Below are 18,571 nucleotides of genomic sequence, written 5' to 3'. Positions count from 1 at the left end.
GAGACCTTGTAATATCGGCTATGACCTTCCTGGTGTTTGAATTTTGAAGCGTTGGAAGGGAATGGGGGAAGGGGAGCAGAAGGTAGTTGGAGAAAGAAAACCAACAAGTCAGAAATCTCCACTTCAGCAGCACTTACATACACCAAATGTTACAATTTTATTCCTATCTATATTCTAAAGATTTTTACTGAAGGCTTAGTTCATACATCATCCACAGCCTGATTTATATAACTTTATTCCTAAAAGAAATGGTGGAAACTGATTATTGTGGGGGGGCTTGTTCCTGCCTGACAGTATTTTCTGATTTATGGAGTGATAAAAAGAAATATCCAACAGTCTTTACGTTAAACATTTGACTCTAATATGTCATCAAGCTGGGGCGGCTGTGGCTCAGGGGTAGAGTCAGTGTCTTGTTATTGGAAGATTGCTGGTTCAATTCCCCTGGTGGGCATGTCATAGTGTCCTTGGGCAGAATACTGAACTCCAAACTGCTCTTGATGTGCTCGTCGGCCATCAGTGTATGAATGAACTACTGTAAGTTGCTTTGGACAAAAGCGTCTGCTAAATGTCCTAAAATGAAACAAGGCTTTTGAACCCACCTTTATCCAGTGGTTAGATTAGTGTTCTGAATATGTACGCAAATTAGTGCATTTTTGGTAAGTAAATGTGTCTTTTGCATATTCAAACATGCATTTGAGGAAACTCGTAATACAAATAATAATTGTCAACATGCAAGTTATGAACTGGGGAAGGTTAATGGCGATATCCATTAGATATCCTCCTGTAGTATTTGTTCAGTGTGTGTGGAGAAAACAACTGAGCTGAGCTGAAGATGGAGAGAGAGAGAGAGAGAGAGAGAGAGGGAGAGAGAGAAAAATCTTATTTCACGCTGTCAAGGTGGTTTTAGAGCGGGACATCCCGAGGAGTGCCTTACTCTGTGTGAGCGTGGGTGTGTCTGTGTTTTGTGTTTGGCAGGACAGACAGCTGAGACACAAATTATTAAGCAAAGTTTTGACATGAGGCGTCCCGTTTCTTGCCAGCGTTCTTTTGATGTGGTTGTATAAAATGTGATGACAGCCCTTTCCTGAGAACTTGTACTGCTTCATTGCTGACGGCTCTGGCTTGTACTGCAGCACTACAGTAATCACACTACACGACACCTTCTTGAAGATTACTGCTGCAGGCTGTAATTCTTTGCCTCAGAGCACATCTGTCTTAAACTAATCCATGTTGGCAGGGATCCATACATATCCACGTCCAATCCAAAACATGCCATTAGTATCCTGTATTGGGTGAATTCACACAAGCCTCTGCAGACAGAAGATTAATAGTTTTCTTGCTCTATGCTGTTGAGCCAGTTCTCCTGCTGCAAATGCTAAAAATGTCCAGTTCACATGTAATCTTTTAATGCCCTCCCCCCAAAAAAAATCCTATTGTCACAGCATGAACAGAAACATTTGACTTCAGAAAAATGGAACTACGACGGATTATAGAAGTGAAAAACTACTGTTGTCCTAATTCTTTGGTGACAACATCTACTGTACAGATAGTTTTAGTTCCTGCTCTTGTCCAGTGACCATGCACCCGATTAATGTTTATTTCAAATTAAAACATTCAACAACTGAAAAGAGAAAGCCTCGGAAAGGATTGAAAAGTGAATAGTGATGTTTAAAGGGACTCTAGTGTTGGTTTGTGACTCGTTTCTACTTTAACAAAATTTATTGTAGATATTAATACATACCTTGAATTGAATGATTAGTTTTTCTAGCTGTGCTTTGACAGAGTTCTTTGCTCAGACGAGTTTGGTTACTGTTTTGTTTCCTTCACTGGTCCAGTTGGTATCCAGATTATCCACTTCCCAGATTGTATTAGAGGGATTTGGTTGTTGTGCCAAGACTTCAATTCTGTTAATGAGGGCATGGAGGCTGGCAGCATGGACTCTGGTCACTGACAATAACAAAGACACACGCTGTGTTCAGTCTACCTGAAGTTACCCCAAATTCCATTTGAAAGAGACCAACAGGATACTACAGTGTTTACTTTGTGAGTATCTAACAGCAAACTATCACTTTCCCCACCCAAAACTGACCAGGCTGACAATGTAAGATGCAGAGTTCTTCTAACAGGGTTCGTACACATTTTTCAAATTCAAGCACTTTTCAAGCACTTTTAAGGGTAATTTTCAAGATTTTCTAGCACCTTATTGCTGGGGTAAAGTACTTATCTACAGGAATATATATACTCATGATTTTATTCTTCACGTTTTATCACAATTATGTACATTATATTATGCTGTAAACATCTAAAATTATGTTTCATAATAGCAAAAACTTCAGAAATTAATTATCCAGTCTGATCCCAATTTGGTGAAAGACACAGAGTTATAATGTCAAGCACTTTTAAGCACTTAAACTAAAGTCCAAGCACTTTTCAGACCTTGAAAACACAACATTCAAATTCAAGCACTTTCAAGGATTTCAAGCACCCGTACGAACCCTGTTCTAAGCATTAGTCTCTTGTTTGTGGAAACTTTATAAATTGCTCTCATATATTTTAATATTTATCAAATGTTACACATGGCAGCTGTTATAAATGTCTTAATCTCAATGTCTCAATGTCAAGGTTAATGATTGAACATTTTGGCATTCTTTCTTAAATCAGACCATTTGTCCCATTAGCAAAGTAATTGCTTTTCCGGGTCAGTGTACAGCAACTGTATCGTTGGTAACCATCTGCTTTCACACCTTACAACTCACACACACACTCCAGAGTCATGTTACATATCAGCAACACACAACACTGCAACGTAATCCAACTGATGCTTCGGGTATACACATACAGTGACCACATTGTATACAGCAAGTGTCCTAGCAAAGCAATTCAAAGCAAAACAAATTCATTTTATTCCCATTTTTGCACACATGGTGGTCTGTTAAAATAGGAGTTAAAAGTACGCTGACGACTAGCATGCAATTACCGGTTGTTATGCTATGCACTCTGGCACTATTTACTGAGGCACCTTTTTTTGTTCACTGAAGAAGAGATAAACTGAAAATTAAACCCACTTAATATTAAGTTGTTTTACCAATCTTTTAAAACTTTAAAATAGAGCTAAATGCATTTTCAGTTTGACATATGTGTCAGCAAATGGTCAAAAAATAAATAAAAAGAATGCTCATAACAATGCTCTTCTAAAAATATGATTAGACTTGCTGTTGTTCTTAGTAGAACTGCAATGATCAGCCAATTAATCGATTAGTCAATCAAATGAAAATTAGTAGCCAACTATTTGGATTATTAATCCTTAAGTGTGAGGATTTGCTGCTTCTTGTTCTATCTAGTAAGTAAATGAAACGTTTGGTTGTTTGGACTGTTGGCTGGACAAAGGACCATATTTGGGCTCACTTTGGGCTCTGTTGATGAGCATTTTTCACACTTTTTTTGTAGACCGAACCATTACAAATGAAAATCACTGGCAGATAAACAAAGAATCAGCAGATTAACAAATATTAGAAATTATTGTTAGTTGCAGCCTGAGTTAATAGTTGTTAGTGGTATTTTGCCTTTTGATTCTTCCTAAGTAGTGGTGACCGTGGCTCAGCTGGTAGAGTGGGTCTGCCTATGTTTGGAGGGTCGGTGGTTCGATCCCCGCCCCTGCCAATTGGGTCATGGTCATTGTGTCCTTGGGCAAGACACTTCACCTTGCCTCGTGTGAATGTGACTGCTGTATGTTTGTGGTGGTCGGGGCCGTTGGCGCTAAATGTGCAGCCACGCTCCCGTCAGTCTGCCCCAGGGCAGCTGTGGCTACTTCATAGTTTACCACCACCAGTATGACTGTGTGTGAATGAATGGAACCTGGAAACCTGTGAGGCGCTTTGAGTACCTAGAAAAGCGCCATACAAATCCAATCCATTATAAGTAGAGGCTGCATATTATCAACTGGTTGGTACTATTTTCACACTCCTACAGTGACATATTGTATTTTCCTACTGGAAAAGCTTCCAAGAAGCTTCACAGTTACAGTTGGCTCAAACTGTATAATGATATTCATGAGCAACTGATACATTAAATCTGAAAAAGTTATATTGTATGACCAAAACAAAACAGACGAGTGTCTGTGATCGCGTGTGTGTCCTCCTGCCGTCCTTCTGTCCAGAGCAACAGTAAGGGATTTGGCACTGTCAGCCAACCAGGTCATTAATGACCACATGGCCAATTAGTCGAGCTATACAACAAGCAGATTCCCTCCTCCACAGCCTGAAACACAACAAGCATTCATCCAAATCACTGACGGGAAAACTATGAGAAAAATCTGGGCTGAGAGGCCTCACTGGCTGCACACAAAGATGTGTATCATGTGAGTGGGGACGCCATTTCTGCCACCCAGAAGAACCAGTCGCTCAACACCAACAATGCTTACTCAGTCAATAAGGAATACAATTACTTTGGGTACTGTTGTTGATATTAGTACAGTTGTTATTACATTTTACAGATATGCATGTAAGTTAGAGCTAGTTATATATGCTGAATTTATGCTGTGTGCTTGATTTGACCCTTTGAGGTTATCAATTTACAACAATATGGAGGAGAGAAAAGCTGCAGCTCTTCACATTTAAGAAGCTGGAAAAGGCAAATGTTTGGTGTTTTGTCACTTAATAGAATTCAACAATCCTGTGATTATCAATCATGATAATGTGGTGATTACGTTGTTGTGAATGTTTACTGTGGTGATGTAATAAGTGTCAGATATTAGTTGGTTAAAGTTCTTTCGTCTGTTATGTAAAGCTAAAGACGTTGTAAATGATATGCAGAAGATTCTTCTTCTATACAGATCACTCTTTGTTGCACTGAAATTTCCGACAAGGCAGCCAGGCTTCAGGATCAGCTGAACAACCGCAGCACACCCCTGGAGCTGTTTGGGTTTTGATGCCTTTACTCAAGGACACGTCACAGGATAGGGATTTAAATGCAGTTGGGGTTTTGTTTTTAATGCGAGACATGAATTTTCAGTCACTCTCTGACCTGTTTGTGTTATTTCAGTTCCTAAATGTTTCTCAGGAAGCATACATACAGTATCTTTTTTTTTTTTTTTTAAAGCTGAATTGTTATGATGTAATGTGTATAATGTAATGTGCATTTGGCATGTGTGTGAGTCAGGCGTCACAGTGACTCTCACACACTGAGAAAAATCCAAAAAGCAGTTGACAGGTGTGGCGCCCCAATTTAGCACACTTGTTGTCATGGTAATGTGATGCATCTGTGTGTGTGAGTATGTGAGTGTGCACCTGAGAGAGGGTGTATTTGTGAAACAGAGCGCAAAGACAGGTTGACATTAACACCTAGGCCATGAAACTGTGAACACACACACCCACACACTTCTACACAGACAGCTATTATCCCAGACACAGACTAGGAGACATTTTAAAGCCATTCACTGATGCTGGAACAGTACTCATTGTTGGACCCGTTTTTTGCAACGATTTTGCTGCTTTCAAAATTAATATGCGGGGCGAAGATAAAAAAACTATTATCTGCCATTTTATAGACTTAAAATTATCCACAGACAGTTACTTTTACTGTTGATCATCTATGATTTTTTTTCTCCATAAATTGATTTGTTGTTTAGTATATGAAATGTAACAGTTTATTCTCAAAGAATTACTTAGCCCGACTGATTGATTGTCAAAACAGCTGACAATCCATTGTTGGGTTAACAACTAATCAATTACTGCAGCTTTAAGTGATAATGGAAAGCAATAGATAGAAGAACAGAACACTCTGCATTTGCTCTTAAGAACAGAGGAGCAACCCTCTCACAGCAGGACAGTGTTGTGTTTACAGTGGCAATATTGCTTCACTCGGTTTAATATCATTCCAACTTAAACTCAAAAGTGATCTGATAAAGATGTGTGTTTACATGCCCCAAGCAATTAATCACAATATGACTTTTTTTATCATGGTTAAAGTGGATCCACTTGCTGTAAAGCCTCTAATCTACTGGAAATATCACAGAGAAGAAGAAGTGGGGCGAGCATGCACATGAGGAATAATATTACAACCACAGAGACACAATCATCAAGCATTTACATGGTGAATATTTTCCTATCAATTGGAATATCAAAAGATTACACCACCCATCTGCATTTGATTGAAAATTAATTCAGTTCAGGCCAGGTTGGACCAGTCTCTTCTGATTTAGGTGTTTACATGAGGCATATTTATTCTGATTGGGTGTCTATTCTGATTATTGGTGGAATATAAGAGTCCATGTACACACAGCTGCAAGCGTAAACTGATCACTAGGCCTGCACGATATGAGGAAAATCTGCGATGTGCGATAACACTGTTCAATATTGCGATGACGATATAACTTGCGATAAATAAACAAATACTGAAGTTTGCTTATTATTAACTATACAGTAAATGATGGCTACCGTTAGTTTTGATTTATGGTTGTATTGCAGGTGGTGATGGAGGTTGGATTATATTTCCTCTAGAAGTTGCAACAACTGCTCGGCATGTTTTACACAGTACCTGTGTTTGTAACGCGTCTACTCTCCTGAATCCAAAATAAGTCCATATAGCAGAAATGCTGTTTCTTTTCACCACAAGGTCTTCATCGACCACATTTTCATCGCATTTCTCTCCTACCTCAGCCATCATAACCTGGCAATCACCAACAAACTTATGCTGATTCATTTTGTCAGGGTAGCTAACGGCTAGCTGGGGCTTCATCTGATTGGCCCTTGTATGCAGGGCTCCGTCTGATAGGCTAAATGTTGGCATGCTCACTGTGCAGGTAAACAAAATGATTTTTCTTATTCATCGGGTGTCAGGCAGTCTTTTGCGATGTGTTTATTGCACATGTTCAAATCGCGATGACGGTGAAAATTCGATTTATCGGGCAGCCCTATTGATCACCCATCTCAAACACACTGAAAACTGGTCCCATCATATAGCCAGTGCCTACTCTTTAGTCAGCAAACAGGAAGAAACCTGAGCAGCTGTCTAACTCATCCATTCTGTCTTGTCACACCAGCGTAACAGGGTCACTACAACACTAAAGAATGCAGAGAACTTTACATGCCTTTACAATGCAGCAGCCATAGAGAACTGCAAGAGGGAAATCCTTAATAAAGAGTCAGGTGAAATAAATGTGTTTCCATCAACGTCAATCATACTGCTGCGGTCAACACCTCTCATGTCCAGTTTTGTTCACTTTTCGTGACTTAAATTCAACCAATACTGAATAATGTTTTTGCATCGTTATTGGTAGGAATTTGGTTGATTCAATTAATTCAGTTCAAATATTTTTTCATGAAGTGTTTTTTTGTTGAAAACTTCAAACACTCAGGGTTAATGAATCAATCATAGCTGCCTTACCTTGGGCAGATACGCAGCATTTCGTATCCTGTCCACCATCTCCTGTCCCTCGGGATGCACAGCAGCCACATGGGACCACATCCTCTCCCAGGTGGCACTCTCGATGGGAAAGCCAGTCCTGTTAACGTAGAAAAGAACCCCTCCATCCTTCTCCTCTTCGTCCCCAGGGGACCTGGAGCTGTTGTTCAGGGGAGAGGCGGAGGAATCCTCCTGGGTGCTGCAGCGGAGGAGGCAGTGTGAGCTGGTGCTTTTGGACCGGCCATGCCTGCTCAGCTTGGCCGGGGCGGTGCCGGCCCGGCTTGGGGAGTTGGGTCCCGTCATTGATCCCAGGAGGAGGAAAAGTTAGGGCAGGCAATCCTCCTCCAGCTACAAGGGCTTCTCCTTGTTTGTCACTGTCGGACAGTACATGTTGATCTTAAAGGGCAAACCTGGGCAGGGGAAAAAAAACCAAAATCTTCATCCATACCAGAATACATTCTGAGTTCTCAAATCAGGATTGCAATGCAGTAAAAGTATGGTTTCTCAAAAGCACACAAAAGTGCTTAAACATGTTTCCATAACAGCTACAATTCTTTTTAAACACAAGGTGCTTCCCGCCGAGGAGGTGCATCCAAAACAGATCTGGGCCTTTTCTATTTTAGAAGAGGAGCGATGGTGCTACAGGAGAGTATGAAGCCTTGACAACACGACAACAAATCCCTATAGGGAAGCAGAAGCCCTCTCAGTGTGGCACCACACGATCATGATTGATTTCTTTCATAGAAATCCAATAAATGCAAACAGCATATACATGCCAGCAAAATCTAAATATTGTGCAGAGAAATATTTTTTTTCCAAGATGACCCACAGAACAAACTGTGATTAGGTGTTAGGCAGAATCCTATTAAATACATGATTTAATCAACAATGAGAATCACACAAGTAGCCAAATAACCAGCTTACCGGATAAGGTTTAAAGAGATTATAACAAAATTAACGATTTCAGGACTTTTAGTGATGCCAAAAGACTAAAAGGTTCATTACATAGTTTTGAGTGAAGGAATTTTAATCAGAAGAGAAGGTGATTTCTGAATAAACAAACTAAAGGACAACACATTTTCATACTGTTTTACTTTGTTTAGCTATATGTGGCGGACACTGCCAGCAGTGCTCTAGGGACTTTATTTTTCTCTGAGAACAGCTTGTTTATTCAGTCAAGGAACAAATGAATCTTTTTTTGAAATTCTATTATTACCTCATAAAATTCTGAGTTTGATTTCTTCCCAAAAACTACATAATGCCACTTTAAAATGTAGCTACCCGGTATGTAGAAAGGACATGCTATTTATTTGAAAACTATACACAATTGACAGCATAAACGAAATTAAAACCGCAACTTTAAAAAGGTCTCCAAAACTCAATAGTCAGTACCACACACACAAGTTCTTATCGATATGAAGGATTTTTCGTGAGAGCAACCACTGAAATATCCCAACAGTTATTATCACAACCGTACCGTATTTTCCACCGGGGCTCCGATTTCAGATGAACAACGGATGCTAAGGTTAAAAAGGCATTTGACTCGAAAACCACAAGCCGAGACGAGGTAGGTCCCATTCATAACAAGGCGTCGTTATCCACCACAGGCTGCAAAGTCTTGTTTTGGTTCGAGGCTTTGTAACTTCACCCCGGCTCGTATGTGTCAAGGTGGCAAGAGGGCTAACGACCGCTGGGCTGGGGATGCAGAAGATTCCACTAAAATAAAAGCGGTACTTCTTTCGATCTTGCGTTTATAAAGAATAAAGTGCTACGAATCGTTGAAGTATGCTCATAAATCCACTACTTCTTCCTCTGTGAGAGTCTCAACTGTGTCAGTAAAAGCAATGTATCAGAAACTTCGACCGAACGCATCCTGCTCTCGCCGCGGCTTTTTTTATTTTGAAAATGCAATCCGGAAGTCCTTCTGTTATGCTAGCTAGCTGACACTAGCACTCTCACTACACTGCGGGGGCCGTTGCCTCCCACCAGCCCAGTCCGATAAAATGACCTCTTCTGCGCATTCCTCCCCGTTAGCAGCCTGCACGGCGCCTCGGTATCAACTATCTTCCCAGAAAATCCGGCTTCATGTTGATAAAGAACGCTCCTTCAATCCCTTACATGATGAAATCATTAGGGATAAACGGTCCTACTAGCTACCTTCTGTCCTCCTGTATCACTCAGTTGCACGTATCCCCGGTAGCCACCAACCATCGCCGGCTTCTGATTGGTCGAGTCAACAAAGAGAGGCGGGCTGGAGAGTACGCGCTACCATATTTGGAAATGATGACCCTCTCTGATTGGTGGGTTTTGACAGAAGAAGGCGTCAACAAGTGATATATCTGCAACAAATGGGATATTCTGCCCCTTGTTGCAACTGTTGTTTTTGCACATTTTGTACATTTTCAGGTGCCTGAAAGGTTCTTACTCAGAACATAATAGAAAACAATAAAAAAGAATTACATTTTAATTAAGTCAATCAAACAGAGTAGGATATAACACATTTATTGTTACAACAAAATCAATCAGACAGAGCCAGTTTTAATTAAAGTTCCAAATGTGGTTGTCAGTAATGATGACTCCATGATATCACAGAAAAGGTCATATTCATCTCATTAAATATAAGCTACAAACTATACAGGTGAAACATGCTTTAAAAAGTTACAAATGTAATCCGTCACCATCCCTGAACTACCATCCATCAATACAGACATCACAACATAAAAATGACCAATTTAATTGAGCAAAACGTTTCATATTAACGTGGCAGTCAACCAGATGACTGTCTGACTATTAGGCTTACTTTGTGGTTGTACCTTAACTTACAGCTCCCCCTTCTGGACAATAAGTTTTTTCCAACCATACAGGTGGGAAACGTGAACAAATGGTTATGCTGAAAGAGAAAACTGCAACAATACAAAGTAAGTTCTAAATAAACTGTCGTTGTGAATGCTGGCTGTTGAAAAGCTGAAGCCAAATGCACATTGCTGGCCATAGAAACTTTGAATAATACCAAAAATATATTTAAAAACAACAATTTTTAAGGTTTTTTGAAATGCTGACGCAAGGACTTTAGAAGATGCAATGATGAGTAGAATAACTGTCTCCAGTCACGATTCATAGGGCAAAGTTATAGACTGAATCTAGTGGTTCAAGTGGAGGCAAGTCAATAAATACGGTCACAATAAGCCAAGACAGACAAGACGACGGCTTCAATTATCTGCTTCCTTTTGAGCACAGAAAATTAGCTCTGTGTATTTCCACTCTGAGACCCACTCAAGACTTTGTCCATTCAGAGTGGTAATTGGAACACCATTTTCCACAATATCTCTGGCTCCAGAGAACGTTTACTTATATTTACGTTTATTATATTAGTCTTGTTTGAATCTCCAGTTTCATATTAAAAAGTGCATCTTGCAATTTGTCAAAGTCAAATTGTAGGAATTCAGCACCGAATATTGTTATGAAGGATGTAATATTATTTTAAAAAGTCATTTTGCATGTGTTCAGGTTCCTAATTTTATTTTGGGTTACTATAGAATAGGTTTACATGCTTTAGTGCTCAAAAAAAGCACATATCTTTTCCTCATACTTCTTTAGCTCTGTCACTTTAAGCCCCCCCCCCCAAAAAAAAACCCTAGTCTCCACTGATTGGTCAGCTCACACATGCCTGAGCCAGCACAGCTAACAACAACAGAGCAACTGTGCTAAATCAATTCTTATTCTCCAAATTATCTGCTAGGCATTACGAAGACATGGAATCAAAGGTAAGACTATTGACGAGACGTTTCCTTTCCATCCTTTCCTTTGACCTTTTTAATTTTCAAGATCCTTACATGCATATATACAAGAATCTATACAGTGACATTAAAGGGGGAAATGAAAGGGGTGAATTCTGGTTAAAATCAATCTATAGTCACTCTGGGAATCACTCACATCAGAAAGCTTTAAGTAATGATGAATCATTGTGACATTAAATGTAACATTACGGTATTGTTTTCCTTTCAGTTGATGGTAGCATACAGGCTTTTTGGATCAATAGAGGCTCCAGCAGAAGAGGAGGGAGTTTTCACAGTGCTGTAGGTCACCGCCTCTTCAGCACCTCGAACCTATAGGACACAAAAGGAGCACAGAACAATACAGAAATTGCACAAGAGGATGAGGTAAGGTGTAGTTCACCACAGCGAGGCAAGAAGATGCAATAAAAACACCATGGAAACGTTTTTATAAAACTGTCGTGACGGCCTACCCGGGCTTTACTGTTGGTATTCTTGGTGAAGCTGACGGAAGTGTAGGAAACATCTTCAGGATCAGCCTACACAGAGAAAACAAGTTAATGGTGCTCAGTAACATATTAATTTAGATTGGCTTTCACCCTTTTTTCTGTTGCATATTTTATTTTCATCTACACTTTTGTCCCCTGCCTGGGAGCTTACATCTCTTTCAGTCTCTTTCAGGATATCTTTGAAATTAAAGACATTACCAGTATAACATGTACCTTTGTTTTACTGCTGCAGAGGGAATTTAGGCTCAATGATCACGGTGTTTCTCGTACTATTGTACTTTGTCGTAACACACAAACACAAATAAGTGCCTCATAAACCTTATTATGTTCCACATCTTTGATAAATTATGAGATTTGTTAACCTTTTCACTCCCATTCAGATCAATTGACAATTTCTCCGCTTTTACATCTCTTCATACTCCTTCAGCTGCTTCTTCTTACAGATTTGTGCCAGCAATGCAGTTTAGCTCCCAGTCTGTGGTACATTTTGTATCTGTCAACCTCACGTCACTTTTACAACTATTCATACTCCTTCAACTGTTACTTCAAACAAAGTAAAGCCAGCAATACAGTTGAGAGGCAACTTTACAACAAAACTTAAAACATTCCACATCTTCAATACATTATCTGAATTGTTAACTTTTAAAGCTAGCAATGCAGTTTAGCTCCCAGTCTGTAGGATGTTTAGCATTCTTCAAGCTCACTTCACATTTACAAATATTCATACTCCTTCAGCTGTTGCTTTAAACAAAATACAGCCAGCAATAGAGTTCAGAGTCAGCTTTTTAACCCATATTAAAATGATTCCACATCTTTCATGCATTATTGGTATTATTTAACTTTAAAGCCAACAATACACTTCAGGGACAGCTTTTCAACAAACCTCAAGATATTCCACATCTCTCACACATGATTTGTATTATTTCACTTTTAAAGCCAGCAAAGCCGCTTAGTGTCAGCTTTTCAACATCCAGCACTCAAACTGCAGTTTCATTAGAAATGAATTCACAGTAACTCTATAAACATTTGATTCTTATATCAAAAACTCACCATGTTTTCGTCCGTCTGTGTTTTGTTCCCTGAAAAGACATAGAGGAGGGTTATATATTAGGTGAAAATTCATACTTAACAAAACATTATGCTGATAAAAGTTTAATGTGTGGTGCTCTCACCTTTATTTCTCTTCCGTCTAATGAGTACCACAACAGTTATTAAGAGTGCAGCTAAGCCAACAGCCGCAACGACATACAACCACCACAAATCTGTCAGTAAAATGAGAAGATGTTTGGCTAGAGTTTTTCTGTTCTGTTCAACATGCTGAATATTTGAATGTGCTTTGCTTTACTTCAATCAAACAATTTCTTTTTGTAAAAAATGCAACCATTAAACATCATGAATACACGTTCTTGGTCTCAGATTCATACTTTAGTGAGCGACAGACAGACAGAAAGACAGACATACAAAGAGGTTGATGAAGGATATCACGTTCTGGCTTTGTCTCCTTGTTTCCAGATCCTGTTAAACACAAACAAATTCAGTTTGTAATTTTCACTCGGGGGGGAATCAGAATCATAGTTTGAGGTGATTTAAACAGCTCATCATATTCTCACCTGAGGGCTCAGACTTGAAGGTAAACTGCTGCACTTTTCTGTTGTAACCATCTGTCACATTACACTTTAATAAATTATAATTCTTTGATTCGTAAATAAAATGAGATGTCTTAAAGGTCACATTGGACGAGCAGTTAGACTGTGTTGTCTTCAGGTCCTTGTGGTCCGTACCCACATCATTAGTCCTGAAGAACCACTTCACTGTGTGTAGACACCGTCCTTGAGTCCACACAGAGCAGTTTAATGTCACCCTGTCGCCATCCTCATGTTCGGTGACTGGTGAAGAAGTGAAGAAGGGCACGTTGTGAGTTAAAGACACCCACAGTAAATGTATCACTCTACTCACAATGATAGCTATGTTTTAGTATGTTGTTCGAGACAGTTTGAGCTGAAAAGATTATGATGTAAATACCTTTAATAACAGACAGATCAAGTGTGCCACTACAGATGTAAAGACCGACATCCTCGACTGTGACCTTCTTTACAACCAGAGAACAGTTCTCTGTAACACTCAGTCTGTCTTTAGCTTTGGCTTTTTCATCAGTCTGCCCCTGTACAACCAGATTTCTTGCTGATGCTCTAGGAGTAGGACTGAAGCTCCAGGCAGTATGGGCACAGTTATGGAGATCATTTGTCGCAGTTTCACATGGTAAAGTGACATCACCTCCTTCCTGGACAATGACGGAGACAAAGTCTTGTCGTGTTACTCCTGTAGAAGAAATTAACATAAAACAATAAGTAAATAAGGTTATGCCTTACAATGATTGTGTTTGTGATGATGTTGCAAATGTTCCTAAAACTTTGGAGGCTTTCAAGAAACCACTGAGCCATATCATGTTAAAAACAGACAGCATGGAGCAATCAAGTGCCGGTATTCTTCACATTACTAAAGTTATTCTTATGTATCCTTACCGGTAAAGAGAAGCAGGAGAATCGGCTGCAAAAACATTTTAGTCCATCTGAATTCAAACACTGTTTTTCTCCTTTCTTGTCTTTGCTACTTCTCGTTTTCACACTCGTCTCTCAAGAAGTGCTTCCTGTGTATAATGTTTGACACTTCCCCATAGTGACAGATATTTTGTTTTTGGTCATCTTCTTCTCAGTTTTGACCTCTTCCTGCCAACCAGTCAACACTCTTACGTGAGCCAGGACAAATATCACACTGACAGATCCGGTGGAGTAAAAGATTTTACTGGCTGCAGCAGGTGACATTTAGATATTTAAACATCGGTCAGCATCACTTATTTAATGCAAACGTCAAATCCCACCTCCTTGCTCTTTGCTCTGAACACTTTCACAGCAACCGGATGTTTCAATTAAACTAAACTAAACTTCTACCTAACACTGGTACATTAATCACTGAGCACAACTGAGCACAGCAGGTTTATATCAAGATCATTTGGGATTTGAGCAAACAGCCCTATGAACGTTCATACATGTTATTGGTGAACCTACTGCACTACCTTCTGGTCAAAAGGCATTTTATAGAAAATTTTCGAAATTAAATTCGATGAAAGAAATAAGACATTTCCCACAGAGAGCAGTATATATTACACTTTAAAACATAATAGGTTAATACAGCCATATTTTGATTTCATTTAGGCACGCCCTGAGAAAGGTTTACTGTTTGTTGCTGGTGGAGTAGACCGAAAACTAAAGCAGCACAGCAAGGAAAGAAAAAAAAATTCTGCATCAAAAAGAAAATAATTCAACACTACAACCAGTATACATAGTAGACTTACTCTGTGGAGCTTAAAAAAAATGAAATACCGTTAATTATGTAACATACAGTATATTTAATGACATGCACTGTAACTGGTCTTCTGTCAGTCTGGTTTGTTGACTGTGGAGTAGAGGCTGCTGGGATCAGCAGAGCCTCTAGCAGAACAGGAGGAAGCGTTGACGGTGCTGTAGGTCACCGCATCGCCATCGTCATCATCATCATCACCCTGAATCTGAGAAAAGAAGGAGACGCAGCAAACGGATAAACAAAAATGACACGACAGTGTAACATGGTAGTGCTACATGATGGAAGATAACACTGTACAAAATATCCAGCTGTAATGCGTAACCTGGTGCTCTCCACAGCAAACGAACATGTTTCATTCCTCTTATTTCTGAAAACAAACCCATTCATTCTTAACCAACGGCAGTATAACCAATCAGACTGCTTACCCGAGCTTTACTGTTGGTCTTCCTCATGTAGCTGATGGAGGCGTAGCGAATACCATCCTCAGGGTCAGCCTATGCAGAGAAGACAACATGGCTGCTCAGTAACATGTTGATTTACATTGACTCACTTTCATGCTGTCATTCTGACCTCAGCTTGACCTTTTTTGGGGATGTGACGTTTAGATGGAGCATGAGAAACCTGGTTATTTAAATCCTCGTGTATGTGATCAGAACAGTATCGGAGGCTTCTCAAAACCAAGGTGCGATGTTTAGCAATTGAAAAACATTACCAGAATAATCCAAAGAAACACCATCATAACATCGCAACAGGATACCAGTGGGCATGCTGAGAGTGTGACAACCCTCATTCTCCACTCTGGTGTTCGGTTGCACCATTTCCTTCCCCTTTTTTCTCTCTTGCAGGAGGGTGAGAGTTCAGTTAATGCCAGGAAGAGCTAAAAACAAGCGACACGTGTGCAATTCAATGCTATGTATGCATTACAGTAGTATCTGTGTATGTTTTATTATCTCAGGTAAAACATGTTGTGGTGATGTTCAAGATTCTCAAACTCTACTCCAGTCCAGGAGATAAGTTCCTCTTTTCTTGACAAAATGCAATCAAGTACAACAATAAATACGTTTCTGTGAGTCACTCTGTCAAAGAGAAGTTTGCTCAACTTTATTGCTCTACATCTCTCTAGTCTATGGCCTGATCAGTGTGTACAAAATCTAACACTCTGCACCTCATGTTGTTTTATTAGTCGGCTGTGTGGCGGCTGTAGCTCAGGAGATAAAGTGAGTCGTCTAGTAATCGGAAGGTCGCTGATTCGAATCCTGGATTCCCCTAGCTGCATGTGGAAGTGTCCTTCAGCAAGACACTGAACCCCAAATTGCTCCTAATAAACAATTGGCAGCCACCGCCATCAGTGTAAGAATTTGAAGTTGGTTTGGACAAAAGTACACATAAAGCAATTAAAGCAAATTCTCCTTGCTGAGGGAGAGAGTTGCTAATTCTCTGAAGAATTTTCGACTCAGTGTGATGAATCAAATCTCTTTGTGACACGCAGCATGGAGAGAAGACGCCAAAGTGTGTTCTCTAGTCTTTCAGATGTTACTTAAATACAGCGGTTACATCTTTACAACAGTTGGTAATTACTCCTTCCCAAAACAATGACCCCCCTGATGTTTGTGAAGGGGACTCTCCCCTCCTCTCACATCCTGATATGTTCTCCAGCATACATTGATTACAGAATTCAAAACTGTTCAATTTCCCACAACAATATTGTCTAAAATTCAGTTTTTCAAACTCACAACGTTGTCATCCATCCCTTTTTCGTTTGCTGCAAAGACAAAAGAAAGACGCCACAGTGAAAATGTCAATTTATCAAAAAAGCATTGTTGATAAAATCTGCATTCTGTGTTCTCACCTTTAGTTCTCCTCCATCTCACGACCGCGGCAACAATCATCAGGACTGCTGCTAAACCCACGAACACAAAGACGCACCACCACCAATCTGGAATGAAACCAACACGTCACAATTTGTTTTTCCCTTTTTTTAACAAATTTTCTTCCGTGCTGTTATGAAACATCCACTTTCTGTTTTTCTTAATCAAAACAAAAACTGCACCAACTCTTCCCCATTGTTCTTTTAGTTGGCGGTTCGGTTGTTGCTGCCGTCGCGTCTTCACCTGGAACTGACGGCAACAAACTGGTCAGGTATGAAATACTTCCTCTCTTAATGTCGTGCAAAAAACTTCAAACTGCTTATTTTTCACAGAGAGCTCATCATATTCTCACCCGTTTCCTTCCCTGGAGATATTCGGAAAGAAAGACAACAAGTGGAAAATCAGTATTTCAGTATTTGGTTCTTACAAAACGGTCTGAGCTGAAAGCAATGTAAATACTCACCGCTGACGACAAACAGAATCACAGAAGTTTCTGAAATGTTTTGTCCTGATCTGAAATGTCTGCATGTGTATTGACCAGCATCAGTCGTTGTGACCTTCTTTATAACCAGAGAACACTTCTCTGTGACACTCAGCCTGCTGCCTGAACTGATGTCTTTGTGAATCTGCCCATATTCGAAAAGTGTAGTGGTGTGTAGGAAAGAACTGAAGAGCCAGGTGGTGCTGCCACAGCTGTCATCCGTCACATTTGCACAAGTCAAGTTGACCTCAGCTCCATCCCTGAAAGAGAGGGTGAATGGTCCAGGTACAGCTGCTGAGATCCCAAGACAGAAACATTACAGTTACAGAGTCAGAAACTGCATTGCATTACAGACTCCCCCCCCGAGGATAGACAATAAGAATGCATCTGTACCTGTGATCTGGAGCACTCTGGTCAGTAAAAAAGAAATTTGAATCCATCTGAATTCAACCATCGTTCTTCCTCTCTGTTTCTTGCTCACTCTCAAGTCTTCCTAAAGAGTTATATAGTGTCGACTTCCTGTGATTAGTCAGCTGTCGCCTCCTCATAGTGAACTTCTTCTTTCCCCTGATGTCAGTTGCTTTATTAATCACATATGAGCTATTGTCTTCCATTGTTGCTGTATGTACAAGTCATGGTGCAGACAGTGACATCAGCCTCGCAGCAGGAGAAACACAGTGACTCTAAATAAATCTACATCTTTATCTATAATTCACAGTTTCCACTCCGTCACTTGTTTGATGAGGCTCTCGTGGTGTCGTTAAGAAATGTCACAACCCACTTCATCTCGTCTTTTTTTCCTTATGTTCCAAGGAACACTAAATGTTCAAATGACACCGGGTCAGTTTTTTAGAGTCAAAATGGAAGACCAGCCCCTGCCCATGTCGTCCCGATCCAAAGCTCTTAATGGATGATGATGGATTGGATTTGTATGGCGCTTTTCAAGTCACCCAAAGCGCCTGACAGCGTTCCAGGTTCCATTCATTCACAAACTACAATAGTAGCCACAGCTGCCCTGGGGCAGACTGATGGAAGCGTGGCTGCCATTAAGCGCCTACAGGCCCTCCAACCACCACCTTAAACATACAGCAGTCATACACATTCACACGAGGCAAGGCAGGTGAACTGTCTTGCCCAAGGACACAGCGACCATGAAGCAGTTGGGTGGGGATTGAACCG

At 40.1% G+C, this 18,571-nt stretch overlaps 3 protein-coding genes across 4 annotated transcripts in view; all 3 read right to left on the bottom strand.

The window, feature by feature from the left end:
• Nucleotides 1-9,624, bottom strand: part of vash2 (vasohibin 2) — a 36,255-nt gene extending 26,631 nt beyond the window's left edge. Inside the window, exons 1-2 of one of the 2 annotated variants that reach the window (XM_030405260.1) lie at nucleotides 9,559-9,624; nucleotides 7,384-7,811 (exon numbers count right to left, since the gene is read on the bottom strand). In XM_030405260.1, coding sequence (XP_030261120.1) covers nucleotides 7,384-7,704 — 321 coding nt within the window. In that variant the 5' untranslated portion in view covers nucleotides 7,705-7,811; nucleotides 9,559-9,624. Of the gene's footprint in view, nucleotides 1-7,383; nucleotides 7,812-8,878 lie in introns of both variants that reach the window. The other variant, XM_030405259.1, reaches the window with a different exon arrangement.
• A 263-nt stretch (nucleotides 9,625-9,887) lies between these two features.
• LOC115573519 (uncharacterized) lies at nucleotides 9,888-14,339 on the bottom strand. Its single transcript, XM_030404298.1, has 8 exons — nucleotides 14,206-14,339; nucleotides 13,706-14,002; nucleotides 13,294-13,569; nucleotides 13,145-13,198; nucleotides 12,856-12,945; nucleotides 12,734-12,762; nucleotides 11,648-11,713; nucleotides 9,888-11,507 (listed from the first exon to the last, which is right to left on the bottom strand). The coding sequence occupies exons 1-8, from the start codon at nucleotides 14,240-14,242 to the stop codon at nucleotides 11,403-11,405; spliced, it is 954 nt and encodes a 317-aa protein (XP_030260158.1). The 5' UTR covers nucleotides 14,243-14,339; the 3' UTR covers nucleotides 9,888-11,402.
• Nucleotides 14,340-14,743: 404 nt separating this feature from the next.
• LOC115574582 (uncharacterized) lies at nucleotides 14,744-17,846 on the bottom strand. The gene is made up of 8 exons (XM_030406212.1): nucleotides 17,786-17,846; nucleotides 17,375-17,686; nucleotides 17,264-17,275; nucleotides 17,098-17,154; nucleotides 16,893-16,979; nucleotides 16,777-16,805; nucleotides 15,469-15,537; nucleotides 14,744-15,248 (listed from the first exon to the last, which is right to left on the bottom strand). The coding sequence occupies exons 1-8, from the start codon at nucleotides 17,844-17,846 to the stop codon at nucleotides 15,120-15,122; spliced, it is 756 nt and encodes a 251-aa protein (XP_030262072.1). The 3' UTR covers nucleotides 14,744-15,119.
• Nucleotides 17,847-18,571: the final 725 nt, after the last annotated feature.

This window comes from Sparus aurata, chromosome 22 (assembly GCF_900880675.1).
Source record: "Sparus aurata chromosome 22, fSpaAur1.1, whole genome shotgun sequence".
NCBI lineage: Eukaryota > Metazoa > Chordata > Actinopteri > Spariformes > Sparidae > Sparus > Sparus aurata.
Note: the sequence above shows the minus strand (reverse complement) of the source record. Positions and strands in the feature narration are given on the sequence as shown.

Excerpts from the sequence above, each read along its gene's own strand:
- LOC115573519 (XM_030404298.1), bottom strand. The coding sequence starts at position 14,242 with ATGTTTTTGCAGCCGATTCTCCTGCTTCTCTTTACCG. Across the intron at positions 13,570-13,705 it reads TGATCTGTCTGTTATTAAAG|TCACCGAACATGAGGATGGC; the intron begins GTATTTACATCA and ends CTTCTTCACCAG. Across the intron at positions 12,763-12,855 it reads TAGACGGAAGAGAAATAAAG|GGAACAAAACACAGACGGAC; the intron begins GTGAGAGCACCA and ends ATGTCTTTTCAG.
- LOC115574582 (XM_030406212.1), bottom strand. The coding sequence starts at position 17,846 with ATGGTTGAATTCAGATGGATTCAAATTTCTTTTTTACTGACCAGAGTG. Across the intron at positions 16,806-16,892 it reads GAGATGGAGGAGAACTAAAG|CAAACGAAAAAGGGATGGAT; the intron begins GTGAGAACACAG and ends TTGTCTTTGCAG. Across the intron at positions 15,249-15,468 it reads AGACCAACAGTAAAGCTCGG|ATTCAGGGTGATGATGATGA; the intron begins GTAAGCAGTCTG and ends TTCTTTTCTCAG.